At 42.6% G+C, this 21,138-nt stretch overlaps 1 protein-coding gene across 6 annotated transcripts; it reads left to right on the top strand.

Annotated features, from left to right (window-relative positions):
- The first annotated feature begins 14,820 nt into the window (after positions 1-14,820).
- LOC125514440 (DNA-directed RNA polymerases IV and V subunit 4-like) lies at positions 14,821-20,449 on the top strand. Of its 6 annotated transcripts, none has more exons than XM_048679776.1 (10): positions 14,821-15,046; positions 17,693-17,763; positions 18,680-18,782; positions 18,908-19,015; positions 19,263-19,374; positions 19,494-19,571; positions 19,685-19,718; positions 19,804-19,872; positions 19,962-20,051; positions 20,154-20,449. In XM_048679776.1, the coding sequence occupies exons 1-9, from the start codon at positions 15,001-15,003 to the stop codon at positions 20,034-20,036; spliced, it is 696 nt and encodes a 231-aa protein (XP_048535733.1). In that variant the 5' UTR covers positions 14,821-15,000; the 3' UTR covers positions 20,037-20,051; positions 20,154-20,449. The 6 variants fall into 6 exon arrangements, with proteins under 6 accessions (XP_048535733.1, XP_048535732.1, XP_048535734.1 ...); XM_048679775.1 differs by having other exon boundaries at positions 17,693-17,770; positions 18,681-18,782; XM_048679777.1 differs by having other exon boundaries at positions 14,822-15,046; positions 17,693-17,757.
- The last annotated feature ends 689 nt before the right edge of the window (positions 20,450-21,138 follow it).

Here is a 21,138-nt window from a genome sequence, read left to right as displayed (position 1 = left end):
TCCTTGAGGCACCATCTATGGACAAAACCTTCAAATATATCTCATTGAGAAACATTAGTCCATAGAGATTGTCATTTAATTACCAAAACCACACTTAGGGGATACATGCCCTTTCATTCTCCCCCATTTTGGTAATTGATGACAATCTCAACAAGAGGGTTTATATAATGAAATTAAAACAAGTATGCAATCTATCCGAGAATAAATTGTATACTTGAGGTGGTTTTGATAGCCTCAAATATCACAAAGATAGTTGATGTTATCAAAACCGGTTATACTAGCATCGAAATACTACACAAGAATTTGATGCTAGTAGAATCACAATATATAGAGCAAACTCCCTCACAATATATGCATGTGAAAGAACTCAGTGGAGTTTTCTCTATATACACATCGATGCTACGAGCAAGCACAACAAATGTATATATGCATCAATGACAGGAACCAACCCACTTCTCCTAAACCCTCTAAAATTCTCCCCCATTGGCAACAAGTGCCAAAATGGAAGAAAAATCTAGACAACCAATATAGTATGGGTTCCTCCTTAATTTGTGCATTTCTCATATTGTGAGTGGAATCAAGTGCACATATCCAGTTACGAACAAAGGAAGAAATTCACACTATGTTGAGGATCCATAGACTGCACCAAAAATATATGTCATGAGAATCAAACATCCAAAGGATCAAAAGAGCATATTTTGGACAAGGGGTAATGGAGATATCCAATAGGATAATCATGCTAAGCATGGGTCCAAAATATATTAAAAAAAACATGAGTGCAAAGATTTAAGAAATACATACAAGCACTCACTCAACAAGTACTAATCATGCCATGATGCAACATACACAATGTTGACTCTAACTTAAATAATGCATGAAGTAAGTACTTGTTACCGGGAGAGAAAGCATTGGTTCAAGGGGCTCTTGATCTAGTACGCGAACATGATGGACTTGATCTTGTTCTTGGATAGGTACATGATGTCCCATAGCATCTTGATCTTGTGTTGGGGGTGAGGACTTCCCTTGTGGTCGATCCACAAGAGGGTCTCTTATTCCTTCTTCTTCTACATGGACAAGGGGTGTTTCTTGTGAAAGAATATGACCAATCCCCATTGTACTTGTAGCTTCGGAAGGAGCCTCATCACCTGCAACACTTGAAACAAATTGCTCCGCATGGAAGCCGTTATTCTCATCACACTCCACATTCACCGTTTCCTCTATACACCACCGAACCGGGTTTTCATTTTTCTTCTCTCTCAAATCAAAGAATCAACCAAGCTTGGCTCTAATAATTTTCCATGGTGTATCCACCTTCCTCATGAATAAGCCAAGCATCCAATGCTTCTCCAACGTACCTAAAACACATTAAGGTACACTTTGGTCCCCAAACTTATTGGGCCCGAAGTAGTTAGTCCAACCACAATACATAGGGCAAACTCCATATTAAATATGTGCAAAAGGATATGAACTTGAAGTTCATGCACACTTTTAATCATTAATGATTTGATGGAGTTTACCCTATATAGAGGGTCAAGTAGAGCAATCAAGGCATGAAAAAGTATATAAATAAATATGCATGCACATGCCTACCAAGATCCAAAGAGATACAATTTGGACAAAAGAACACTTAAACGAAGAATACTCCAAAAATAACATAAAGCATTCAAGTTGTCCAAATTATATCAAGAGATGAATCCACACAGGACTGCAAGAAAAGTACAACATATGAACTAAGCAAAAACCAAAGAGCATATAGGATATACATTACACACATGCTCAAAGGCTTATCTCACTCAAGTAGATAAAAGATAGTACAAGCAGTGAGATAAGGCAAGTTGAAGCACAAGCTGAGAAGAAGATGATCATCTATCCCTAATAATAAAGCACGGATTGACTCCGTGGGTTCACCGTCACAATACGCTTCTTTCCGTGATTTTACGCTTTCAGTTTGAATTTAAAACATATTCGAGATGGTACTAAATTTTCGTTATATCTGTTTAGATGCGTCTGGTTTTTGTTTTCCGTACTGGGCCTCGGCTGATTCGCTAAACTGGGCCTCGGCTGGGCCTGCATGCTGAATTGTGTCCGTCGTAGGCTGGTTCACCGTCGTTTTCTATATCTGGCTGTATGTGTGTGTGTTTGAATTAAAAGAAATTAGAGGAAAAAATGGTGGCAGCGTTGGGATTTGATCCCTGGTCTCCCATGTTGGTTGCAGCGCAGCAGACCACTTAGGCTAGGCTCCTAAGCTTGCTAATTAGGGTGTCTCGAACCTTAAGAATAGAGACAGGCGTACTCGGGCCGAGATAAATGGGCACGGTCTTGATGGGCATGTGCGAGTGCTACGGCCCACTAGACGGACAAGGGACCAGGCTGGAAGTTTTTTTCTTATTTTTTTACTTATCAAATAGTCTCACCTTGCTATTTAACATTAATTTTTACCAGTTTATATACGTTTTTAGGTTGTCAGGCATCGAGAAGCTGCTTTGGAAATTAAGCAAAGAAATAAAGAAAGGAAATAGACATTCTTTGCATGAGAAATAAAGAATGAAGATGGTAATTATGTAGAACCAGCAAGAAAGGTAATATGTATTGAATAAGAAATAAAAAAGGAAGAAAATTGATGGTAATTATCTGGGTGCCATATTAATCGCAGGAGTAATTAGCAGGCCTAGCAAAAAAGGAAAAAAAATGCATGACAAAGAAGGAAGAAAATTGATGGTAATTATCTGGGCGCCATATTAATCGCAGGAGTAATTAGTAGGCCTAGAAAAAAAGGAAAAAAATAATTGCATGAGAAATAAAGAAGGAAGGAGAAAGAGAGAGGAAGGAAATGGACGGTAATTATGTGGGCATCGTGATATAAGAAAAGAAAGAAAAAGAAAAACTAATTAACAGGAGGTGCAGGGGAATCAATGGTAGGTTGTCATGCTTATGAGTAAAAATGATGTGGCATTTTTTAATCCTCATTAAATTCATGTCATTTTTTTTCTTCCGTTATGTTTTCCTTGCTCTTATAATTTTTATTGAATTTGCGCCAAATTTGTAGCACATTGAACATGATGTTTGCACATACAATCCTCACTAAATTTATGTCAATTCTTTCTACCGTTCTAACACACAGGCATATATACTATTTTTTAATATATAAATGGAGGTATAATATTATTGGTCCTCCCATTTCGTATGTCCATGGTGTTTCCTCATATTGAGCTAGGCTATTCTACCAATCGTCTGTCTTGGGCCACTTGGCCTCTACCACGTTCGCCCGCGTAACGTTCGACCAGTAAAAAAAAACGATGCCCTCCTAACATGTCTGGCGATATCTCACGGAAATTGCCCCAAAAGTTACAAAATATTACCCACCAATACAACCTACTCCCCCGTTCCTAAATATAATAAGTCTTTTTAGAGATTCCACCACAAACTACATACGGATGTATATATACATATTTTAAAGTGTAGATTAAATTATTTTACTTCGTACGTAGTCTATATTGCAATCTCCAAAAAGACTTATATTTAGAAACAGATGGAGCATAAGTGATAAAAGAAGGTTTTACACAAAGAAATCCCCTGCCTATGCCGGCCCATGCAGTAAGGACCACGTATATTGCGCTCTGTGCGCTGGAAGAAGACGCCGCACGCCTGTATGGGCCGCCCATGTCCAGGCGGCCTGTTTTTTAAAGTTTGTTTTTATTTATTTATTTATTTTATTGTTTTCAATTTTTCTACTTTTAATAATTTGGAACAGCAAAAAAAATCTGGAAAATTTAGAAAACGAAAATTTAGCAATAATCTTTTAATAAATCATAAATTGTTTGTAGATTAAAAAATGTTTGTGATTTGGTAAAAAAATGTTTGCTTAAAAAGTTCGTGTATTAGAAAATGTTAATGAAATTGAACAAAAAACGTTCATGACTTCAAAAACAATTTATTCATTCATAAAATGTTCACTGATTCAAAAATGATCATGAATTTCAAAAAATGTTCGTTAAATCAAAAAAATGTCCATGAATTTCAAAAAATATTTCACAAATTTCCTAAAAATGTTCTTCGATTATAGAAATGTTCGTCGATTAAAGAAAATTGTTTTAAAACATGTTCACAAATTATTATTATTTTGCAAATAGCATAAAATCTTCAAGAATTCAAAAAATGTTCTTTATTTTAGAAAAAGTACAAAAATTTGTAAAATTGTCTAAAAATTTGAAAAATGTTCACGAGTTTAGAAAAAATGTTCATCATTTCATAAAACTGAGAGTGATAATGTATCTTGGTGATGCAGCAAAATGTGGTCATGGCCATTGAAGATTATAGTTTTTTTGCCGTTGCAACGCACGGGCCCTTTTGCTAGTAAATGTAACATCCCAAATTTTTAATTTGGAATGTTATACATAAATCATCCATGCATATCATGTTTTGTTGCTTTTCCGTTCCGTAATCCTCGAAATCCTAAGCAGCTCAAGGACCCTCGGAGAGAGTTGGGAATTTCCCGGTCTTCATATTTGATTCTTTTATCAAATAATGAAAAGAGGATTTGATTTTAATTATTTCTCTCCGAAAAATATTTCACATTAAAAAATAAAGAGAGGAGATAATATGACTTCTCCAAAATAAATGAAATATTAGAGGAAAAATATTAAAATCATTAAATTGATTTTTATTGGATTTTATTCGGATTTTATTTGCATTAGAAAAATTGCATGTTTTTCAAAATTGCATTTTAGGGCCAAGAAAATGTTTATCTTGTTCTAAATATTTTATTTAGACGGTGAAAATTTGTTTTGGCATTTTTAGGTTTTTTTCTAGGATTTTATTTCGGTCGGCGAAGTTTTAAAAAAAGGGTTCCCGCGCCGACTAGGCCTAAGGCCCAGCCGCGCCAGGCCGCCGCCGCCTCCTGCGCGCGCGCGTGCCGCCGCCGCCGCCACTCGGACCGGAGTCCGAGTTGGACTCCGCCTCCGCCGCGCCTTGCCCCCTCCTCCAAGTCGCCGCCCCGTCCCCTTTATATACGTCGCCACCCCGCCCCCAACACCACCACCACCGCCGCCAACCCTGCCGCCGCCGCCCGTGCTCGCCGCCGCCGCCAAGCCCCGCCGCCCCACGAGCCGCCGCCCCGCACCCCACCTCGCCGGAGGTAGCCGCCGCGCCCCGCCGCCGGTTTTTTTTATAAAAACCGTTTGGTTTTTTTTCAGAAACCCTAGATTCGTTTTTTTCGGATTCGTCGGTTTTTCTCAGTTCTTCCAGTTAGCGGACGTTCGTCCGTACGTTCGTTTTAACGAACGGTTTTCGCCTGTTAGTTACAGCTAACGAACGCTCGTTCGTTAGTCTGTTCGTGAGTTTTCTTTTATCGGATTTATTCCGAGATTTTTCTGATCGTGATTTCTGATCCGATCTTAGTTTCTGTTTATCTTTTCGCTCGTTTAACGAAATCAGGCGATTCAGGCGCCTGGAGTTTCGTCTCGAAACCCTCTTTCTGTTTAACCAACTCAAACAAGTTTTGCTACTGTAAAATTTGACCTAGTTTCAAATTAGTAAACGAAGCTTCTTTCTTTCGCCGTTTGAGTTTCGTTGCTCCGTTTGTTTTGATTCTTTTTGCGAACCGGAGTTCTTAATTTGAACTTTCTGGTCAACCTCTTTTATTTGAGTTTTGCTTGTGCATCGTTGCTTGTTACTTATGTATGTTATTGGTTGCTTGCGATAGAATTCCCGGAGTGCGAAGCGTGTTACTACGAGTCTCTAGGATTCGCGGATCGTCAGCAAGGCAAGTAACACTTTGATCATATCCCATTATTACCCAGTTTTTATGCATTAGTTCCAATCCTCAAACACTACATGATTAGGATGTCATTAACTTGTGGGTTGGAAAGTAGTTGCTGAGGTAGAACCTATTGCCCTGTTATATTCAAACCCGTGGGAGTTACTTCTACGTATTGCTTATTGCTATGCTATGCTCGTAGACGTGGTTTGGGTTTGAGTGAAATTCATGTCAGATGTGAGATTGTTAATTAATGGTTCAACTTAAGGTGGCAACTTAATCAAACAAATGGGTGGATTGAGGCACCTGGGGAACCCAGTGTTGCCTGTTTTTTTGGAAATCCCGGGGTACCCGTGTGATCTTCCTATGGACCGCCACCCAGGCTCAAAGGGAACTGAGATGATTCATGATAGAAACTTCTGTGTGCAGGCACAAGCTATTATGGGCTCTAGCGTAGTTGAGTAAGTTACGTGAAGCTCTTGAAGAGGTAGATCAGCAGGTAGTGGGTTTTGTAGGTTTGGTATGGTCTACCTGGAGTAGAGAGTTAACGTTTCTGAAAGACTGTGTCTCGGTCATCCATTTCTCAGACATCATGTAGTGCGAGAAATCCAACGGAGGCGATCGAGTCTTGTGGGGAAAAGTGCGCAAACCTCTGCAGAGTGTACAATCTAATCATGGTTAGCCGTGTCCCCGGCTATGGATAATTCTTGAGTATCTAGTACTTGGGTTATCACATGTATCTCACCATGCTTAATTAATATTGTTGGGTTGTTAATCACTTTAATTGGGATTGAGTTGGGGATACCTTCTCAATGATGTTTCAACCACCATGATAGTAAAAATAAAAATCTATTCCGCTGTTGTAGGGAAAAATTGGTTTTTCGCAAAACTACAACCATACAGCTTTCCACCAGCCATATATGCATGTAGTGATAGCATTATTCTGTTTCTGCTCTACTGTGTTATATTGCCAGCATATTCCATGTGCTGACCCGTTTTCGGGCTACAACGTATTATGTTGCAGACTTTTTAGACGAGGAGTAAGGTTCGTTAGGTCGTTGCCGTGCAGCTCAGCTATGCCGTTGGAGTTGATGGATTCACCCTATCTTCCAAGCCTTTCGCTGTTATCGCATTAGATGGCCTTAAGCCATATTATTGTAATAAGTTCTCTTTGGAGACATTCGATGTAATAGTGTGTGATTGCTACTCTGTTATAAATGCTTCAAGTACTATGTGTGTCAGCATTACCTATCCAGGGATGACACTGAAGCACAGAGACTTAACCATCTGAGGTCGGGTCGCTATAATAAAATTCTACAACAATCAGAAATACCAATTGGTATTTGGAATTAACACTCGGTGGTAGAATCCGAAGAAGCACAAGATCATAATCAACAACCACCCCGTGCGCACGGGGGTCAAAAGACCCCGTGCACACGGGGTATCCAGGGAGTTACATAGTACCCCGTGCGCACGGGGTACCCAGAGAGTTACGCAACACCCCGTGCGCACGGGGGTCAAAAGACCCCGTGCGCACGGGGTATCCAGAACTTTTCTGGTGCAAATTTCTGGATACCACGGCAAGCACACAACGGAGACAAATAACCACCTACAAGAGATAATTAATGGATACTCTGAGAATCTGAATTTCAAATGAGCTTGACATACCACATAGTGACTAGATAATATTGAGTATCAATTCTATGTAGTATTTCTCATATTCACATTTTGGGTTTGTGATGCGCACAAAACATAATACTCCCCCATAATGTGATGATCCATTAATATCTCGCAAGAGACAAACAACATACAAATAAGGCTCAAGACAACAAGCAGCACTATATGATGTGCAATGCAACCTACACATGCTAGATAACACAAATCAAGCATACTAGGAAGCACAACATATAAATGCACATGCTAGATACAAAACCTGAGCATGCAAGGGACGAGTAACTTTGAATGTAAGCAATAAAAATACAAGTTACCACAAGGAGGAACATTGGATAGATAAAATGAAGTTAATCCACATGACTTGGCCCGACCAAATAAATGGTGAATATTATTTTCTTCATGAACTAGCCAAATCTCCAATGTCCTCCACACACCTATTGATCAAGGTTGAGCTTGATGGTCCCCAACCAAGTTGGGTCCTAAGAAGTTATTCACAATAGGCTTGGCAACCCAAATGGCCTTTTCCATTTCCAAACCACTTTGGGCACCAACAAACTTGGCAAACAAATTGCCAACAACATCCTTCCTAAGCGAATAATGATCATTGACTAGAGGAGGCTTAGGGATGTTACCGTTGGGACAAGATGAAGAGATGTGTCCCTTCTCACGACAAATATAGCAACATGTGCTCCCCCTTCTCTTATTCTTTACTTTCACAACTTGGGGAGCATTTCCTTGGTTCATTATTGATAGTGGCCTTTCTTCAGCTTGAGGTTGACCTTGAGATTGAACTTGAGGTTGACCTTGAGATTGAAATTGAGGCCGCTTCCCTTGTTGCTTCACATTTGAAGCCTTCTTCTTCAATGGACAAGATCTCACATGGTGTCCAACATTCTTGCACTTTAAGCATGTGATGTTGGCCGTATTCTTGACTTGGTCTTGTCCCTTATTCCTTTTCTTGGACTTCTTGTTGTTGGAGATGAAACCAAGTCCACCCATGTCATGAGGGGATTTTTGATCACTCAAAATATTGTTGAGAGTGGAATTTCCTTTATGACACATTTCCAAGTCTTTCTTCAAATTAGTGACTTGAGCCTTGAGCTCTTTGTTTTCCTCTACAAGGTTAGTATCAACAAAAGTACTAGAGGAAGTAGAAACTTCATTATTAGAGCAACAAGGCAAGGGGAGCAATTCATCACAAGAATTGACTATAATATGTCTAGACGAATTACTAGGACTAGCATATGTCAATAAATCATTTTGAGTAGATATAGTGCTAATGTCCACATGAGGCTCACGAGATGTTACCTTAGTCACAACAGCCTCATGAGCTAACTTTAGCCTTTCATGGGAGATTAGAAGGTCATCATGAGAGCCCGAGAGCTTTTCATGACTTTCTTCTAATTTCCCATAATTGCTAGTTAGCAAAACAAGTTGAGCCCTTAGCTCAACATTCTCCTTCAAGATAGATGCTTCACAAGGAGTAGAGTTAGTAGCACAAGCATCATTGACAATATGAGAGGAGCTAGAAGAAACTAGAGACTTCACATGAGTAGCTTGAAGTTCCTCATAAGACTTAGAGAGTTTGGTGAGCTCTACTTTGACATTCTTGTAGACAAGGTCAAGGTGCTCAAAATCCGCTTTATGTTAATCATGAGCAACTTCAATCTCTTATTTAGAAGATTCTAAGTCTCTAAGAGTTTCTAGAGCATCAAGAAGGTGACAATCAAGTTTTTCATTCTGTTCTTGCTCTTCGTGAAGTAAATAATTACACTTTCCAAAATATATCAATATGAGCAAGTATGAATTGCGGAAAGTAAATGGTGTGGGTATGAGATAACCACAAGTGAGTCGGAGACGCGGATTTATCCCGAAGTTCACACTCATGAGAGTGCTAATCTCCGTTAGAGCGGTGCCAAAGCCAAAGCTCCGGGGCGTCACCAAGTGACTCACCGTATTCTCCCTTCCGAGTCACCCCCAACGGATGAGCCTCGGTTCACTCGGGGTTGGTCTTGAAGGCGACCACCACACCTTTACAAACTTATCCGGAGCACACCACAACCACGGAAGCTTCCGGAGGAACTTGACCACCTAGGCCACTTCAACACCCTTCCCCGGAGCACACCACAAAAGGAAGCTTCCGGGGGAACCTGGGCCACATAGGCCTCTTCACAATCTTCTCAATGTATCACCAAACCATCTAGGAGGCGAAGCCTCCAAGAGTAATAAACTCACGGGCTCTCACTCGAACAAATCGATGCGGGGGGCTCAAACCAAAGCAACAAATGCAATGCAAGGTCAAGCAACAAATGCTCAACTCACTCTCTCAATCTCACAAGATGCAACTCAAGAAAGTAGGGGATTGAAGAGAGGGAATGCAATGGAGGAAATCAACAAATGACTCCAAGATCCATCCACAAACCCCTCTTCACTTAGAGGGGAGATAGGGGTTTGGGAGAGGTGGTAAGAGGCTCAAAATGATGTTTATAATGTGAACGAACAACCCCCAAACCGGTGGGGAGGAAGGGCTCTTTTATAGCCAACTTCCAAAACTAGCCGTTGGGGCTCCAACGGACACTTCCTGGACACCCCGTGCCCACGGGGTCCCGTGCGCACAGTACAAGCCCGTGTCCATGGGGCCCTTTGCCCACGGGGGTCAAAAACCCCGTGTCCACGGGGTACCCAGAACAGCCTGCAGCAGCCCACTAAAACTGTGATAACTTTGGCATACGGACTTCGAATTCGATGATCTTGGACTCGTTTTGAAGCTATGGAAAAGATCAAGGTCCTCACATAGAGAACCACGCAAGATAAACAAGAAATAATGATGCAATTAATGCAAAGGTTTGATCTCTCTATATGCGACATGATCAAGCTACTTGCCCGAGAGTCCCTCTTGATAGTACGGCTATCAAACCTATAATCCGGTCTCCCTCCAAGCACCATGAGGCCGGCAAAACTAGGAAAACCTAGCTAAGGTATACCTTTGCCTTGCATATTCAACTTGAGCTTGGTGATGACTCCAATGCTTGTCTCAAGTTGGAATCCCTTTCTTGTCCACAACCACTTGGTGAAGATGCTTGAATTGCTTCCTCATATTGCAATGAGGGAAGCCTTAACTTAAGCCCATCTTCACATGAGCATTATCATGATGTGGACCGCAAGCTTCAAAGCATATAACCTCTGGCTTCTCATCTTGCACTTGGACTCCTCGAACCCGATGACCATCACCACTTGATGTCATCCACACATAGGCTACTTGAGATCTTTCCTTTTGATGCAAGCCCATGAGAAACACCTAACCCACATAGACATAACAAACACATAGTATGGGTTAGGTAACAAAGCACAATTCACAATTACTTACCATACCACTAGATCACTTGATCCCACGTGGTACAATGTTTGCGCTTTGAGAGTTGACCATCTAGATATAATCTTCGAGCTTCATCTTGGTCAACCAACATCTTTACTCCAAGCTCCATCTTGGTTTCTTGAAAGCCACAATGAACTCTTCATTTCCCTTCATTGCTTCAAGACAATATAACCAAAGACTCTTTCATGACCATATCAAGTTCCACTATGAATATCATCTTGATCACCACTTGCCCTTCTAAAAACTCCATCACAATCTCTTGAGAGGCATAATGAATTCTTCACTCTACTTGCTTGCTTTAAGACTTGATCAACTAAAACCCAACAAGTGAGCTCACCATGATCTGGTCTTGAATCATAACTTGAATTCTTCTCTTGATTATTCTCTCAAACCCTTGATCCTTAAAAGTCCACCATCATAATATCTTGAGAGGCACAATCAATTTTTCACTCTAGTTGGTTGCTTCAAGACTTGATCAACCTAAACCCAACACATGAGCTCACCATGATCTTGTCTTGAAACCATAACTTGAATTCTTCTCTTTGATTATTCTCTCAAGCCCTTGATCCTTAAAAGCACAAATATGTCAGTCTTTGACATCCTCCAATGAACTCCACCATGAACATAATTAGATTAGGCATAGAAATCAATCTTGATGGATTCAATAGAAGTACTCGAAGACCAACTTGAAACCTCACTGGATATGGGATCTCGAGAGCCAACACCTAGGCCTCATGATCACGGGGTATCCAGAGAGTTGACACTCGACCCCATGCGCATGGTATAAGCCCGTGTGCAAGGGGTATCCAAAGAAGGATACCATGATGACTTGTTCAGATGCTTTGATGGCAGACTTCACAAAACAACCCAATGCACTTCAAGCATCACTATGGAACATATCTTCATATAAGATTCAATGCACTTGATGCTCCATAGGAATTGTCATTTAACTCCAAAGCATACAACAAATATATCTTCATATATTTGGACTTCATCCTTGATTCCATCCAATATCCTTGAGGCACTATCTTCATATATATGGACTTCATCCTTGATTCCATCCAATATCCTTGAGGCACCATCTATGGACAAAACCTTCAAATATATCTCATTGAGAAACATTAGTCCATAGATATTGTCATGTAATTACCAAAACCACACTTAGGGGCTACATGCCCTTTCACCGGCGCTGCTCGGCGTCAAGGCCGAGCCCGCGGCGGAGACGCCGCTCGGCCGGCGCACTCGCAGCGCCGGCATCGTCATCAAACAAGGCGGCCGGCGTGCCTCCTCGTCAGCTCCTCCTCCGCGCTTCGTCAAGCCCAAGACGGAGTCGGGGCTCGCGCCGGTGAAGATGGAGCCGGGCCTCCTCCCCGCGGTGAAGACGGAGCACGGCGGCGACGTCGAGCTCGACGATGACGCGGCCCTGGAATGGGCGCGCGCGGACTCCCTGAAGATGGCGAGGGAGCGCCAGTGCGCCGCCCTGCAGCGATTAGCGCAGCGCCGCCGGGCCGCAACGAAGGAGGCGTCATTGTCGCCGAGGACAGCGACGACGACGACGCGTCGCCGCCACCAGTCTGCGTTGGCGACGCCGGTCAGGGGTCCACCAGGGACGGTCGCGTCAAGGAGGAGAAGCCCGATGACGACGACGGCGGCGAGGATGGCGGCGACGACGGCGACTACTCCGCGTTCAGCCCGTTTCTTTTTTAGTTAGATATATTATGTAATAAAAATCCGCGACTATTATGTAATATATGCAGAAATTTGCCGAAATTTGCTATATTTTTGCCATTTTTGAACGCGTCTGGGGCGGCCCTGAGGCGGGCGGCTGGGGACCAACTCGTCCTCAGGCCGATTTTTTTGCGTCGGCTCACCCCCCAGGCGGCGATTTTAGGCGCCCCCTGGGGAGCCAACGGCTGGAGATGCTCTTAGTCTTACTGTTGTATGGCTTTATAAGGTCTTGTGAGAATAATTAATAAAGTGGCCGTATGCATCTCCCAGATGCAGAGGCCGGGGTCATCCTCCTTTTATAAAAAAAAGATCTTCATACATCATCCCTTTCTTAACTCCTCCCTCCGTTCACAAGTATAAAAGTTTTGAATATTTCAATATGAACCACACACTAACCATAACGAGAACAAATGCATTAAAATGTGTTTATATACATCTGAATCAAAGAAAAGCTACTCCCACACTACTAAAACAACGATAAATAATATGGATCGGAGTAAGTAGAACATTTTATATTTATAAACGGAGAAAGTACATCACAGGGTGTAGTTTTCAGCAAAATTCTCATTATGTACATCACAAATAATTGTATTAAACTACAAAGGGAAATTCTAATAAGGACACGTACGCACATATCACATGACCCACAAAACGTCATGACTCGCCTCTCTCCTCTGTAGCATGTACATTTTCTTATCCTATCATCTACAACCGCACGCTCCATATCCACCCTAAAAGCTCGGATGGCCTGCCCGATCACTACCTGGACGCGAAATTGCCACCCAACCGGACGCCCGAAACGCAAACGCCCGGCCTGGCTGACAACCCCCGTATCCATATTTACGACCGATATGGGGACGCCCGGACGTGCCCGCCATGTCGGATCCGGCCCACAATGGCCTACCCGACCCGCATATATTCAACCATATATGCATTCTAGAAGAAACCTAGCCGCATTCCACTCCCGCTCCACTCAAACTTCCACCCATCCCGCCCCTTTGGTCCAAAAAGCCCTAAGAAACTCCTAACCTAGCCACAACATATTATTTATTGTGTTGAAATGCTATTTTCCCTATTTCTATCAAAGGTTGTTGCTGATTGTGTGTTTGGGTTTCCTACGGGGATAAAGAAAACAACGGGGATGGGGATGAGAAACTTTTTATCCCTGCAAGTGGCTATGGGGATGGGGACGGGCATGGGAGGGTTGTCGCGAGGAGGGGATGGGAGTCTAATGCCTGCTTGGGTAATCCCCATTGCTAGCCTGACCTCCGCAACCCATTTGATGGCGCGCCGTCCCCGCGGGGTCGGGCTCCGAGCCGGAGGTCAACGCCGGTATGGTGTATGGCAAGCACGCCGTGGACATTCCTGGATGCGGACGCGAGGCATGCCCGCCGTGCAAGGCACCAAGCGCAGATGGCCGCAGAAGCTCTCACGACCCAGACCGCGAAGGTGGAGTTGCACACTGCTGGGCCTGCCCGCCCGCCCGCCAAATCCATCATCGACCTCTCGTCCACTGGCGACAGACAGGCCGCAGACTCTGACGGCTCGAGTCCCGTGAGCGTCCCATGTCCTACTCTACCTCATCGGCGATCGCACCTTCACTTCAAGGGGCCCAGCCGGTCACCGGGCATGGACACGACCGGAACAATAAGGACAGTTGACAGCGAAAATTTAGATCAATTTGACGTTGCATGTAATTGTATGGATTTGATAATTTTAAAATGAGGTATCCAATTATGGAATCAAATTTTTACATGCTGACCGGGCACTGTCGCGAACGCGCACGCGGACATATTTCGGTACTTGAGGTTGTAGATGCTCTCACACTCTCTCTTCCCTTTTTTGTTTGCTTCAATGAGAGAGATCCCCTAATCCATCGATTGATCGTGCAACCCCAAGTCGCACTCCTGCCTCTACAGCTTCTAGTAAGTCCATGACCCCTATGCACACACTTTTTTTCCTCGTTGTCGTGGTATTTTTTTGTGAGGTTCTAAAGGGGCGATTTGTTGGAAATTACCGTACCGGTGAGCTTGATGAGAGGGAGGGGTGTGGAGGGAATGGGTCTTCGATGAGGCGCTACGGATCCTCCGGTCGGTGGCGCTTGCATCATCATGTATCCGAGCATGGTTGTAGTTTGTATTATATTTTAGAAGTTGTATTTTGTACCTTTTTTAGGGAATTTTTTTGAGGCATTTTTTTTAGACTCCCTCCTGCCGGACTGCATAACATTGACTCAATGGGCCCATAGTCCATCCGAGTCCAGAGCCCGTCTGCAGAGCATCTCCCCAGCCCAACTTTATAAACCCGTCAATAATACATCCGGGCAGAGGCAGCCGCACTCTCACTCTCCGTCTCCTCGCCAACGACCGCGAGCAGTGAGCTGCGGGGCGCGTGCGGCACCGGTGCGGAGAGCGAAGCGACCGACTCCGGCAGGCGCCTCCTGATCACCACCGCCTTCTCCTCCGCAATGGCGAACAGGGGAGGGAAAGGGTCCTACCCCCCGTCCAAGTCAGGTGATCCCCGTTCACCGCCCCCCCACATTCACCGGATAAAACCCGGTGGATGCGGGGATCTTCGCGTCTATCGAGTAGGATCCGATGCGAATGGCCAAGGATTAGGGTTTACAGAACGCCGAGGGTTTTGTTGTCACGGTACTGGTGCCCTGGCGGGTGGGAATCGGAAGGATATGAATTTTGGCTATCGGAGAAGGTTTAGATCCAATTTGATCGGTGCGAGGGCTTATGATTTGGTTGTTTATTATGTTGTTTTAATCGGATTTTGTTATGGGTGTGATATATCCACGACAAAACAGAGCTGTTTGTTCAGGGCCTCTTTCGACTGTAGGACTTTTGAGAAGGGTTCCAGTCCTTAAGATTTTTTTTCCTGACAATGCCCTTTGGATCGTAGAATTGGATTGGGTTATCTGTTATGTGCGTTTGTAGAAATACATCTGGCTAATATTTGTTACCAAATTAATCTTTAACAACTTTCCTACTGGTTGTGTCACACTCATATGTGGTGTGGGTGGGTTCTTATAATTTGGTGTCTCAAGGAAAGCTGGAAAAGTAGATAATTGAGTTGATCGTGACACAGCTTGCTCAAAATGACGATGCATTAAACGCTGCTGGGCATTGTCGAATCACTAGCAGCCTAATAGGTTTTGGGTCTGCTTGCCTGTGAATAAGGTAACACTAAATGGATTATTTGTGTTTATGCACAAGTGCATTGCTAAATTTAGCAATTCCTAAGGGTTTTAGTCTAACTAATGGTCCTTCCCTTCAACAAGAGAGTGAATATCCGTGGATATGTCTTGCATGCGTTCCTTGGAAGAATTTTTGTTGATTTTGGTGCAGTTAAGCACATAAGCTTGGTCTGTATATTTAAATTCCATGCTTGAGCAACTTGGTGTGTTCTCTTTTTTTTTTCTGCTCTGCAGAGGAAGGCCAGCTGTCAATGTAGGGCATGTTTGGTTGGTAACTAATTGCCTTAGCTTAGGTGCTCAAATTCTTAGCCTCACTTTGGATTGCCCAAGGGAATTTTGCCACACTTTTTGTGTGTATGACATGTGGACTTATATTGAACAAAAAGAATCTTGCCTTAGGTGTGGCTAGAACCAAACACACACCTAACCTGGTCAAACTTGCCTAACTTGATATGTGGCAAAGTGTGGCTGGGAACCAAGCAGCCCCTTAGTTAATCCAACCTTCACTATTTTGGTGAAGGAAAATCCTTGTATCAAATGTAGAACTAAACTAGAAACTGAGGTATATGCCTATTCTGAAATATCACATGTGTGATATGCTCGTGGTTCTGTGATAGTTAGCGTTTTTTCGTACCTGTGTTAGAACGGCTTACGACATGCCGTAAATTCTCTCTCAAGAATATACTACTTTAGAGAACATGATGATTTATCCCTTGCTTATTTGAAGTAATAGGTTATCTATTTCGCAGCATCTCAGTAACACACACCACAACCTTGTTGTCTTGTTGAAATGCGTGGAATGGAGTGATGTACATGTATCAAGTCTGCATATTGTACTGGGTGTTTTTGGAATTAATTTAAAATAGCAATATTTAGCAGCACTATCACCAAAGAACTAGCCATGGGCATGGGTGCGTGGAAGTTAGCTATCCATGTGGCAGAACCATGACTTGGTTTCGAGATCTTATCGGTTTCAACTCTAGCCTACCGCAACTTGTTTGGAACTGAGAGGCTTAAGTCAAAATAAAGTGAAATTGCGGGGCACAATTAAAGTGAAATTGCGGGGCGCAAATAAAGTGAAATTGCGGGGCACGACAGCAACAAAACAACCACCGCCTATATATTGAGTTATTGACCTCCATTTCCGGTTCATCCCACCTCCAACTTTCCTCCTCTTCCCCTCTTCTTCAGATCTACTCCGCCGCCGCCTCCTATGGCGCCTCCAGCCAGAAACCTTAACCCTAATCCGAACACTAACAACCCCGATCTTCCCTCCGACATGGGTATTCTCTTCGCCCCGCCCACCCATCTCCTTCCCCATGCACCGCCCAGCGATCTCCTTCCCCATGCACCGCCCAGCCATCTCCTTCCCCATGTACCGCTCCTTCTCCATTCCAGATCTAAATGCAAACCCTAGCGCTGCCTTGCCCGGCAGCTACCTTCACTACCCGCAGGATCTCCGATACCTCAACTCCTACAGGCAAGACCTGAACCTGAGTGTTAACCTCAGAGCCGCCTTGGGCCGCCTGCAGGATCGCCAATCTCCCATGGCCAGCTCAGGCAACTCCATCCACACACTTAACCCAAACACAAACCTGAACCTGAGCGCCAACCCCAGCGCCGCCTCGCACGGCCGCTACCATCAGAACGCGCAGGATATTCGACATTCCATGCCCCGCCCAGTAATATCCTTTACCATGCCAAACCGGAGCGACAACCCCCGCACCGTTGCAGGTGCCAAACCTGAACGGAATAAAGGTATTTATGTCTGACAGGGAAGTTTTTTAATCTAAGGCTTTTATGGTATGTTTTTTTGTTGTTCAGTTGTGTGATCCTGCTATATGATGATTGATGATTTTACAGCTTCATCAAAATGAATGCTGTGTTTTTTGAGAAGTTGAGCTTTCGAAGGCAAGTTTAGAGTTTGACATATTTCTTACCTGTTTTATTTTTGCAGGAGCACCGAACGGAAGGCAGAACAATTCTAATGATGTTATTCACCTTTCTGATTCTGATTCTGATTCTGATTCTGATGGTAATAATATTGCCCAATCTTGTCATTAAACATTTTCCAGGCAACAGTTTATTTATTGGACTAAATCCTTTTTATTTTCAACTCACATTATCCTTCTTATGATATGTTTTATGTCTGGCTACTTGGTCTGGGCATGCCAAGTCCCATGTGTTCACACTGCTGTTCTACTTAAATCTAGTTTTACTACACTTATCACAGCTCTGCTCCATGAGAAAATCCTTTGGTATTTGCTTTTGTTATAAGAATTAAAGAATATCACTTGTGTCTGCTAGCACGTTACGAGCTATCTGTCTGATATGATCATTGTGTTTTATTTATCACTGTCAAGAAAATTCTATTTGTATGGTTGCAATGATACTTTTTGTACTTTTGCTGTTGAAAACTTTACTGTTGAAAACTTGAAATGATACTTTTTGTTCCAGTAAAGATTAAAAAATGATTTAACTAGAAGAGTCCCACAACCTTCTACACTCTCCAAATACTTGTCTTGGCAGCCTTCATAGGATTGATCAAATACTACAGAAAAAAATGTCGGAATAGAATTATATACCATGTTTGTGGTTCCCCTTTGGTTTTATTTGCAGATGATTCGTTGAATATTTGCTCATAGTTGATGTTATTTACCATTACATTGAGTGTGAAAGGACAGTTCATATCGTTTGTAGTTGAAGGCAAGACACTGTTGTTTTGTTTCACCAATTTATGGCTGTGCATACCAAATGGTAATCATTGAGCTGCTTACGTTGTAACTATTGCAGTATTTGATAGGGCAGGATATCTGATCACAGTACATAAATAAGCACTAAAATTTACCGGATAGTTGAATGAAACCGATTAAGTCAATGTGAATACTGTATTGATATATAGTTGAAAATATACAAGAACCTCATATATCACTGCCTGTATTTAGATTTTTTCGAAGAAGAGGCTCCCCCCACACACTCCAAGTCAAATGGGAAAGCTTCATCTGATAGCCTAAAAACTGGTGGAAAGGCTTCATCCTTTTCTAATGGTATGGATGCATCGTTTTGTACTTTTGCTATACATTCATCCATTCAAGAGTTGCCGATAAAACTGAAAGTTCTAGTTACATAATAGATTGTCTTTCTGTGTCTTTCATGTATTATGTTCTCATAGGAGAAGGTAGCAAAGGAGGGAAGGCATTTAGTGCTGGGAAAGGCGGGAAGGGCTCCGCATCAAATGCAAAGCCTGCAATGTCTGATGCAGAACTAAAGCTTCAGCTTGGTCAGTTCCTTCCGTTGAAATATCCTCTATTTTTCTAGAAGCTTATTTCATAGTAACCTTAATAGTAGTTAAAGTTCGGTAGTTTATGGAATTTCAGTAGACTCTTTACTTGAGAAGTTCCGTCTAATGAGATTGTTAGTTTTACATCATTTGAAACGGGCACACATCTTATATTATGATTTTCAAACGCCCCTTCTGTCTAAACATAAAAAAGGCAAGCTGATTCCCGCATAAGAATTGGTTGCAGATATGCCTCCAAATTCTATATTGTTATCGAACTGTGAAGCAGCAGAAATGTTGCAGAAAATTCAAGGACATATGGCTATCTTATCAGAGGATCCGACTATAAAAATTCCCGAGTAAGGAATATCTCTTGTTTTAATTCTGTTATTATGTTCCGCTAATGATTGTTTATGTGGTGTTCCAGTCTGTTAGCTTGTGTGACTCCATGTTTAATCTTTTCTTCTTGCACCGGCAGGTCGTTTGACAAGGCCTTTCAATATGCAAAAGAAGGAAATCACTTCACCTCTGCGAAGTCGGTGAAAGAAATTCTGGAGTATCCTTTGTTTTGGTTAAGAACTAATATTAGAGATTGCATTGTGGTTACGCAGTCAAATTGTTTCGCCAAGCAACCACTTTGTAGTTATTTTCCTTGACTCGTAGCTGCAGACCTCTTAAAGACTATGGTGTTAATGATGGCGAGGTTCGTAAGCCTTCTTTTCCTCTCACCTTCTTGTATCTCATTTCCCTCATCTCAAACATAAAATGGTTTGTTGTACCTGTAACAGATATGCATGATAGCGAACATTGGGCCTGAGACCATCGAAGAGGTTTATGCACTGATACCGTCTCTCAAGGTCAGTGTCTTTTGCTGACATTTGGGATATATGCCATTTCATATTTTACCAGGAACTCAGTCCTGCAAAATCCAAATTTCTTTGCACAGGCTACTAGGTCCATCAATGAAGGCAAGATCGTGGAGGCTCTTGCTGCCCTCGCTAACATAAAAGTCTCCAAGTGAACCTCAGCTACACAGGTAATCCTGGGGCAAATCTTTGAACCACACCTCTTCCTGATCGCTCGCCTTTCTTTATGATCTAAATTTCTGAATGGGTCTTAATCTTAACCATATATGCAGCTGATCGGGCAATGAAGGATCCGTAACGGGGGTCTCTGTGGTGTATGGTTGTTCACCGAAATCGAGCTCTTTCTTTCGAGGGCCGAAATCAAGTTGTGTGTATGTAAACCGTGCTGTGCACCTGTGTGCCAGTTCTAGGTCTGGCTGGTTGAACTTTGACTTTTGGAAACTAGCTTGTGTCTAGCTGCCGGTTTAGCTAGTTGTTGGGGTGATGTACTCTGAATTGCCAAGTTATGCCCGATGGTCTGGCACGCCTGAGCGATGAATATTGTTGTTGCGGCCTGTGTGTTTCTGCATTTCTGCTTGTCTGTTTACTTCTCTGTGAATCGCATCTCTTCTGGGTGCGGCTTTTTACTTCTAGTTTGGGTTTTCTGTAGACGGCAGCTCTGGTAGGGCAGAATGAATTTGTAGGTTTATCGGTTTTAGCTAGAATGATTAGCAATCCTACATAAAACCTATTTGATTTAAATTTGTAGTTTCAGGGGTTTTAGGGCTCCTTTGATTCAAAGGAATCTTATAGGACTGAGGATTTAGATCCCTTCCATTCGTTGTTATTCCTGTAGCTTTGTTAATCATTTGTTTATTCTATTCCTGTGTTTTGAGAATCCTATACATCAAAGCAACCCTTAGCTAAGCAGTTTGTTCTTAGGAATCCAACATAAAACCTATTTTGTTTACTACATAGGTTTTATTTTTTACCCTTCACTTGCTTTTTTTTCCTGGTACCTTTAGATATATCTGCTGCTTGCAGAGACTGATAGGTGATCAAAGTTTGCTTGGGCGTGCACAGGGCCATTTGAACCGCTAAGCAAATTCCCCTTTGAAGACATCCCTGTTTTCCTAGTTTTGCATTGAGTTTGATTCCTTTCTCTAACCTGTTTGTTTCAGTTTCAACTGGCTTTGAATAGCCCGTCGATTGCCATTGAAGTATGTCTGGACATGCTTCAGCCAATTGCATTGAAAATGGCTCGGATCTAGATTTAGC

The sequence above is a fragment of the Triticum urartu genome, chromosome 6 (genome assembly GCF_003073215.2).
Source record: "Triticum urartu cultivar G1812 chromosome 6, Tu2.1, whole genome shotgun sequence".
Lineage (NCBI taxonomy): Eukaryota > Viridiplantae > Streptophyta > Magnoliopsida > Poales > Poaceae > Triticum > Triticum urartu.
The sequence above is the reverse complement of the archived record's forward strand: the minus strand, read 5'-3'. Positions and strand labels throughout refer to the sequence as shown.

Bases quoted from the DNA above. Each gene is read 5' to 3' on its own strand.
- LOC125514440 (XM_048679772.1), top strand. From the start codon at position 17,055: ATGCACCGCCCAGCGATCTCCTTCCCCATGCACCGCCCAGCCATCTCC. The intron at 17,771-18,680 runs GTAATAATATTG...GCCTGTATTTAG, and splicing joins TTCTGATTCTGATTCTGATG to ATTTTTTCGAAGAAGAGGCT. The intron at 19,719-19,803 runs GTTCGTAAGCCT...TACCTGTAACAG, and splicing joins ATGGTGTTAATGATGGCGAG to ATATGCATGATAGCGAACAT.